Source organism: Etheostoma spectabile, chromosome 9 (genome assembly GCF_008692095.1).
Source record: "Etheostoma spectabile isolate EspeVRDwgs_2016 chromosome 9, UIUC_Espe_1.0, whole genome shotgun sequence".
Classification (NCBI taxonomy): Eukaryota; Metazoa; Chordata; class Actinopteri; order Perciformes; family Percidae; genus Etheostoma; species Etheostoma spectabile.
Genome location: NC_045741.1, coordinates 30,161,948 through 30,170,449, shown reverse-complemented (window position 1 = coordinate 30,170,449; position 8,502 = coordinate 30,161,948). Strand labels below are relative to the sequence as shown.

The following is an 8,502-nucleotide window of genomic DNA, read 5'->3' as shown; positions in this document are numbered from 1 at the left end:
AAAAAAAAAAAAAAGGCATTGCAATGTTGCAGTGCACTGTACAGTGGTCTGTCTGTAAGCTCCATGTCAGCATACAGCATTTCAATAACCAGAAGTATTTCTTCCCACATTTCTGCTAGTTTTGGAGTGTTTAACTGCAGACCTCTGCTCCACCTCAGTGGAACATATGGAAATGTAGTTCATTATCAGGAGCAAGACCACATCCGAGTTGGTGTCTTATCTACATACTTTCCAGTGGTCATGATTATGAATAAAACTCATGTGGGTGTTCATAGCATGGCAGACAAACCATAATTCCCTTTTTTTATTTTTATTTCATTTATTAAAGCATTGCTCTATTTCAACGAAGGAAAATCAACTTAAATTATATATTTATTAACTTCCAAACAACCATTATATCACATATTTTGACACCACCCATGTCAGATCCACACTAAAATAAATATTTGAATATGCTACCACTAAATCAGCGCGTTAGTGTTAACTGACTCTACATTTATATTTTAAAAAAAGGCACAATGTGTGGAACCAATTTTGAAGCTGGCAATAAACACAATGTACAATACCCCCCCTTGTGTTTCAACATTGCAAACCATTTCATATTATGCTATTCAGTTCAGTTATTATTATATGCTACCACAGCGATCACATTCAACATCAAAGTGATGAGTAAGATTCAGAGACATTCGGGTTTCCATTCTTCCAGTGGAGTAAAATCGTTCCACTAAAGCCTTCAGATCTTGTAGAGACCAAAGAAATTGGCATAATAATCGTGACTCAGATAATTAGGGTGCGATACATTCACAAAAACTCTGTCGGATTTCTGCAGCTGCAGGGCGGAGCCGAGGTAACTGTCTGTGGTCCAGGAGCGGCCCTGCTGCGGAGAGCAGGACCCCGCTCTGTGGGCCTCCATCAGGGTCAGGGGCGAGGGGCGCCCTGCTCGCCTCACGAACACCGAGTGAACGAAGGAGGACGAGCAGTCCTTAAAGATCAACGCCACCCGTGAGTAAATGTGGTAGAGTCCAGTCTCGTTGACTTGCAGGGCGCCATCTTCGAACCTGTAGACCACCGCCCCGGATACGAACGCCCGGCCTGCCTGCGACTCCCATCGCAAAGTCTTAGGGAAGTAGTCTTTTTCAATCCGCCCTGCAACAGAAGAGAAAGGATTATATACTTCTTTCAGTCTTATTTAGGATAGATAATCAAGAGTATTGGTTACATTTTTATTAATATCTTACCTATCACATGTGCTGCAGGTCTGTTGTCCTTGTCTTTTTCATTGAACTCGGGTTTATGACCTGAAACAACCATCAGATTAGAGTCACATCACCCCTTTTTTTCCCCCATTATTAGCAACATTTTCACTCTGGTTGGGTATAATTCACATGTGGTGAGGGTTGTTTATATTTACCAATTTGCTTCTGAGGTGCATTAAACTCAGTCACGGGTTGAACCTTCACAGCGAGACAAAAGAGAAACAGAGAAATGTCAAGACCACATCACACAGACACACGGTGCTTTCTTCTAGAAGCCCTCTCAGAGCTGAAGCCAGAGCGAGAGGAAATCCTGTCAGCCTGGACCGGTGACCACAGGTACACCGATTACATCCATGGGTTGCACTTTTTAAATGTCAACGCAGAGCTTACATGCATTAACTCTTCAAATGATGCCGGTGAAGTGAATTCATTATTCAACTTTGCAGTGTTAACTTTCCAGATGTGTTCCACTCTCCCACCTTCCACCTCTCCATCACCCCCTCTCTATGCTAAGGTGAGAGAAGTCACACCTTTTATATTTGCAGTTTGCTCCCATTAAAACAGCACAAGAAGCAATATTCTACACAATCTAATAATATTGACAATATTTCTTGACAATTGCCCAATTGCTGACTTTGCAGTCACATTCGACAACCTCAAAACTATTTATTTCCACACACTGCTGTAGTCATCATTACAATATTAATACAGTGAAAGGTCACTCTCTTTCTTATTTTTCTCTCTCAGTGTTTACTTCCACATCCATCACATCTTGCGGCCCCTTACCGTTCTCAACTCTTTCAGTTCTTCTTGCATGTGGTTAATCTGGTAGGCTTCGAAGCCCAGGGCTGCGAACACGAGCAGGAAAAGAAACAGCACGACCAGGGCCAGACAGGGGCTGACTCCCATGCAGCCCCGGCTCTTCTCGCGGCTCCGCGCCCTCTCCTGGGCAGGCGGGAATGACCAGCAGGGTACAAGACTGGGCGACTGGGCAGAGTGCTGGGGACCTCCGCCTCCATCCACAAGGAACACCTGTGGGAACGGATAGCTCTGGTCATGGCTCATGGTGCAGGTCCTGTGGCGAGACAATCTGTGTATCTATTGCCTCTGCACAAAAGAGGTGCGTACTTTTGACTGAGCACATCGGTCTTCAAAAAAGAAAAAAAAAATCAAGCTTCAGCTGTCAAGGCATTCACCACCCACAAACCCCTCCTACACGTACCAAGGAATGAAGACAAGTGCACATGACTTCTCATTAACTTACACAAGCTATCAAACCGTCCATTTATCCCTCCCCTCTGGTCTGTATTGCTGCTTGATATTTCTTTAGTACTTTATCAAACAGTTTGGGTTATTAATTTGCTTCCTAGTTCTTGTCTTTGCACTTTGCGTGAAGAAAAGTGTAGCTCAGTCTGAAGCCAAAGGAAGCTAGAGGTTTCAGTTGACCCCCACCTCACTAACCACCATCAAGTCATCATCAGAAAGACACGTTTTTTTTCACAAATTCCACGAAAGGAAAGATTGAGCAAGCAGGACCAGTTGCCTGCCCAGCATTTTATATTCAATGCAAAAGGTCTTTTGTCTAGGGTAACATCTCTCTATCTTATAAAGCGTGCGTGTGTATGTATGAGTGTATGTATATATGTCTCTATGTCAGTCTTTGAAATCTCTCATGAACCGTTCATCCAATCTACTTCACACTTGGTTTCCTGGGTACCCAATGAACTTGGACTTTTGATTTTGGAGCAATTTGGATATTAAAATTAAACAACGTAGCGGCGCTATGTAACACTGGCTTTTCGTCGTAATATTTCGCTAACAGGAAACTCAACAAAAAGTCATTAGCCATCACTAAATATTAAAAAACCAGACACTATATTGTGTTAAAGGTGCAGCAAAACTTTCTGTCATATTTGCTGAAACAAGAAAAAATAGAAAGCCTTTATTGTCATTACACACATGTGCAATGCCAACAAGTGCAAACAAGATTGAAGCAATCCCTTAACAGTGTCAACAAGAATATAAAATAGAAACAGTGCAGAAGAAAAAGAAAGGGGGGGGGGGGGGGGGCGTGGTTTTAGAGTAGAACTTCATTAGCAGATAACTGTCACAACCTGCAGCCTGTAGTCCTACGATTTGCAAAGATCCCCCACTCCCTGTTCAGATGCACTTTGACTTACCTTTTTTGTCCCCCCCCCCCCCCCCCGCAGTCATCACCTCCAGTCCTGTTTCCCGTCTCCGGTCAGCTGGCTTCTCCTCTTGGTCCCCCTCCCTTGGCACCCTGCTTCAGCCTGTCTCTGTCTCAGGCTCAGCTCCCAGCTCCAGTCTCTTCCCCTCGGCTCCTTGCTCCTGGCTCCTTGCTCCTGGCTCTCCCACGCTTCCCCTGGATATCCTCCCTCTCGAGACTCCAAGCTTCCCCGCCTCTGCATCCCTATCCCTGGCGTCTGCTTCCCCACTTCCCCTCTCAGCTCCAACGAATCCCTTTTGGATTTTGGGAGCCATGTGTTTGAGTCCTTCGGTCCCTAACGTAACCCAATACTAACACATAGGTGGGGATTCCTTTTTCTCCCAGGGCCGTACCTGCACTTTTTCACATCTAAACCACGTCCTGAATATTTATCTTTGGTATTCAACGCGTTTAAAAGTGCATTAGTATTAATTATTATTAAAGTTGTAGCAGTCTTTATGAGACACTGTGTGTACGTAAACAGTGATACAGCAGTTTCAGTAGAACAAAGCGTATTATTGGTGGGAAGATGCTGCTGCCACATGAAAAGGCCATATGTCTCTGCATTGGCTTTCCTGCATGTGAGAAGCTGGTAGCGAGAGACAGCGATACTTCACTGAGGGTGAGAATTAACCCCAAGCAATACCTCAGAGATGAACTTACAGGAAAGTTACGCACACAGCCCTTTCCTCTCTGCTCGGTGAGGAGTTAATACCATTGTGGTCTTTCTGCCACTTTATAGGTTTGGTACTTAGGATGCAGAACGATCACACTGCTCCTTCATTGTGGTTGCAACCGTTAACGGTGGCTTTGGTGATTTTTTAAGAAATCCGTTTGACTTCATAGATGGATTTCATTGCCAGCAATTAGTAGCCTTGCAGTTAGGCCTGCACGATTCGGGGGGGGGGAAATATGAATCACGATTTTTTAGCTTAGAATTGATATCACAATATTTTTTTCTCACAAAGTGTAATGCTTATTGCACACATGAACCGTGACAAAAAAACAAATGGGTAGTACCAAACATAGATTTTTTTTTGGCACCTATAGCACATTGCGCATCACCACAAGCCCGTAACCATATAGGCCTCAATGAAGAGAAGGGCGGGGGGGCATTGCAGCGCTTTATAACCTATTTTACAGTTAACAGTCTATGTTTCACTCACAGAAGAAAGCAGTAGCGTTTCTGATGCAGTCGGCTCGTAAAATTAAATGAGAATCAAAGTCATTTAAAAATAAATTAAAAAAAATAAGTTATTTACTGTTAATTTGATTATTAATAGTGCAGACCTACTGCAGTGCAAAGCAGGGGGCCTACACTTTACCTAACACTTTGTTAAACTGCTTTGTTATAAGTTGCATCAATTGTAAAGCTAAGCCAGTCTGATATGCTGTATTGTCTAACTTAGTCTTTGTTTTGTGTGTATTTTGGTACACGCACAGGAAGCTTGGAGGCCTCTGCCCTGTCCACGGTCCTTTCATTTCCTTTCTCCATGCTCCTGCAGAGACAAAGGGAAACCCGCCTTGCAGGGTGCATACAGAGCTCCAACTAAAAGGGTAACCACGTCAAACTAAACCATAAACTGTGCAGGGTGTCTGCACTCTCTCAGCTGCTGTGCCTGTTTCCCAGAAGTGTCATGCGGTCCTCGCAGCATCTGCAGAGTGGGTTATAGTGGGAGGGTGGCGTTGTGGGGGTCTAACCAGGTCGTGCTCAGTACTGCTTCTCCAGTTAGTATAATCAGGCAATGAGACTAAAATGAATCACTGAGTCAGCAAGTATCTGTCTATTACGTCGGTTTCTCACAGCCGTTCTGCTTTCTGTTGCATAATGGAGATGCTTGTGGTCATGATGACTGATAACCTATATTCAGTATTACCTGACAATTACAGAGAATGCTGAAATGAATGACATTACTCGTCATGCAAACATACCTTTTCCCTTACGCAGCAGGTGCTGTGAGCGGGGCTTTAATATTCAGATTGTCTGTTTACCAATGACATGTCTAGGTATCGGCGTGATGTAGTCCTAGTCATTTTCAATTCAATTTAGCTACAACCTATCACAACATCTTAGATTTTTGTGCATATGAGCCACCAAAGGAAGCTTTTGAATGAACAGAGCACTCAAGATGTTCCATAAAATTCTTCATTGTAAAATGTCATGATCATTACGTGTCGCACTCTTCATCAGAAGAAGAGTAACAATCTAGTCCCAGTACATGACCCGTCCTCTCCTGTGTTGTCCCAGGTATGGAGGATTTCCCAGGTATCCTTTCTTCTGCTTCACAGTCTGACTTAAAGTCTCGGACGGCACTTTTCTGTCCAACAACAGATCCCGTGGTTGCACCGCTATCATTCTGTGCGTCTCTGCTCTGGGTTGAATATGTTTGCCTTAACGAAGCGTTGACGAGGTTTGGCAGGCCAGACTGCAGCACTCTGGCTAGGCTCTGTGTTTCAGAGGAGCCTCGCTGAAATGACGCTCCTCTGAACGCAGCAGTGCTCACCGCCAGCCTTGTATGGTCGAAGGAGAGGGGCTGGTCCTGGTCAGCACAGACGGCCCCTGAGGTTTCGGAGTTTGGCTTGGTGGGGACAGGGGTGGGACAGCTGGTCGCTGAACGTCTCTCAGGGGCTGAGGTTTTGTGACATCCTGTCCTACTGCGGGCCAAGTCGCTCTCACCTCCACTCAACTGACTGCTACCATCATATGACTCGCAGGTCCGAGGGTTCTTAACTGGAAATGAAAGTGAAGATAGATCAAGGCATGAAGGTGATCTCCTGGTGTCTTGAAGGAATAGTTCACCCAAAATTAAATTCAATCAGAAACAAAGTGTATTAGACTTGTTATAGCATATTTATTTATATATTTTTTTTGTCTGTCAGAGAGGGCTTTTGATTATTTATTTATTTAAACTTGGCATTCCCAAAAATAATCAGCAGCAGTGATCAAAAGTATCTATATCTAAAATATGCAAAAATACCACAATAACAGTATTACTGTGTACACAGTACTGCCTCTTTTGCTGCTTTCAGTATACAGCTGAAATGCAACAAATTGCTTATTAAATAACCATTTTAAAAATCCCTGTATGACTTATACATAGAGCCATATGTTATATATATATATATATACACACACACACACACATACAGTACAGGCCAAGAGTTTGGAACCACCTTCTCATCTACAATGTAAATAGTCATGAAAATAAAAGAAACGTATGTAATGAGAAGGTGTGTTCAAACTTTGGCCTGTACTGTGTGTGTGTGTGTGGTGTGTGTGTGTGTGTGTGTGTGTGTGTGTGTGTGTGTGTGTGTGTGTGTGTGTGTGTGTGTGTGTGTGTGTGTGTGTGTGATATATATATAGTAACATTATTGCACAAATTGATATTGTATGGGGATAGAAAAATGATCTATTGTGCAGCGACTGGTTATTCAGAGTACTAAAAGTTAACATACTACATATAATGTATACTTTGGCTTATGCCTCGACACAGAGGTCCAGGGTTTGAGTCCGACCCTGACGATTCTTGCATGTCTCCTCCCCCCCCCCCCCCCCCCCCCCCCGTTCTTCATCCAATGATTTGATTCTACCTCTCTGTTAAGCTATTCAACCATGCCAAACATGGATCTGCCCCAGCCAACTTGCAATGTGCTTCACCTGTTTGTTCCGTTAACATATTACTACTAATATTCTTTAAAAGAGTCAAAACAAGATGATGAATATATCTTTAGAGGCTGTTAGCTATTAAGAAAACATGCTTTGCTACACTGACCGATACTTGGAGAGTCCTGTGTCTCCGCTCTTCGTTTGCAGTATGCTCGAGGAGTCCATGGCTTATGTTTGCAGGTGGGGTCCAGAACTCGTAGTTTGGCAATGAAGCGTTTGTACTCGTTTTCTAAAGCCTCGATGTGCAGCTGGAACTCGGCTATCTTCCTCTCTGGGTAATGAGACAGCTGGGATTGCTGAAAGGGAAAAGACAAATACTGATATTAATCATCTTTACAGAGGGAATTCAGAGTCATTAGAAGTTGACACACTACTAACAATCCACTTACTTGCAAATAATACTCTATTTCCTTCTTGATGCCGGGGATCCACTTTTTCACAGAGGAAGTTGAATTAAGAGTAGACTGCAAATAAAAGAGTTGGCTCAAACAAACTAGTCCAAATAAAAGTGAGTTAAGGTGAAGTGTTATTATTATTATTATTATTATTAATACTTTATTACCAGCTTGGGTCTCCGCTCGTGGACATCTTTGAGGCGTCCCTCTGTAAATGATATATTGAAAGATAACCTTAAGGTCCCATGGCATGAAAATGTCACTTTTTGAGTTTTTTTTTAACATTAAAGCACCCATATTATGCTCATTTTCTCTTTACCTGTGTGTGTTGTAGCTGGGATTTTGCCATTGAGAATGAGCTAGCATGCTACCGCTAGCATGTGCTACGGTTACCCACCTCGTCTCGGCTAGTTATCTGTTTATATTTTCCTTTACAAGAACTTACTTTTTCAATATTTATGGTCACAGTTCAATTTCATTTATATTATGGTTACTTACTTTTGCTATAATATTTAATTACATACTCAATTCAATTTTAATGTCACTTACTTACTTACACTGCAATTTTTTTTTGTACTATGGCAACCGCACTTTACAATAACTTTTATTTAATGCCACTTTACATTCATTCAATACCTTTTGTTTGCCCATTGTTTGTGAGTTTACTGTTTTTTACTGTAGGAAACTGCTGCTGCTGTAACAAGGGTATTTCCCCACTGTGGGGAATAAAGTATTATCTAATCTAATCTAATCTAATCTAGTGACGTAGAAAGTCGTGCAGATTTTGAACAGCTCACCCGGAGACTTAAGACAGAGGACATTTAGAAACCGTATCTTACTCAAAACAGCACATGGGTGAATTTTTTCAAGTTTGTATGTAAGTGGAATCACAGGAGACTCAAAATAACACCCCAAATCCCAGAATAAGTGATGTTTTCATAATACGGGCACTTTAAT

At 42.6% G+C, this 8,502-nt stretch overlaps 2 protein-coding genes across 3 annotated transcripts in view; both read right to left on the bottom strand.

Moving 5' to 3' along the window:
* Window positions 1-354: 354 nt before the first annotated feature.
* Window positions 355-2,938, bottom strand: faslg (Fas ligand (TNF superfamily, member 6)). Its single transcript, XM_032525338.1, has 4 exons — window positions 2,043-2,938; window positions 1,412-1,454; window positions 1,239-1,298; window positions 355-1,146 (listed from the first exon to the last, which is right to left on the bottom strand). Exons 1-4 carry the CDS (start codon window positions 2,319-2,321, stop codon window positions 734-736), a joined length of 795 nt encoding a protein of 264 aa, XP_032381229.1. The 5' UTR covers window positions 2,322-2,938; the 3' UTR covers window positions 355-733.
* Window positions 2,939-3,837: 899 nt separating this feature from the next.
* si:dkey-86e18.1 (uncharacterized) overlaps window positions 3,838-8,502 on the bottom strand; it is a 14,727-nt gene continuing 10,062 nt past the window's right edge. Inside the window, exons 2-6 of one of the 2 annotated variants that reach the window (XR_004333376.1) lie at window positions 7,713-7,753; window positions 7,540-7,614; window positions 7,257-7,446; window positions 5,416-6,214; window positions 3,838-4,982 (exon numbers count right to left, since the gene is read on the bottom strand). Coding sequence is in view for 1 of the 2 variants with exons in the window: in XM_032525336.1 (XP_032381227.1) it covers window positions 5,652-6,214; window positions 7,257-7,446; window positions 7,540-7,614; window positions 7,713-7,753 (869 nt within the window). In the remaining variant the exon portion in view is untranslated. Of the gene's footprint in view, window positions 6,215-7,256; window positions 7,447-7,539; window positions 7,615-7,712; window positions 7,754-8,502 lie in introns of both variants that reach the window. The other variant, XM_032525336.1, reaches the window with a different exon arrangement.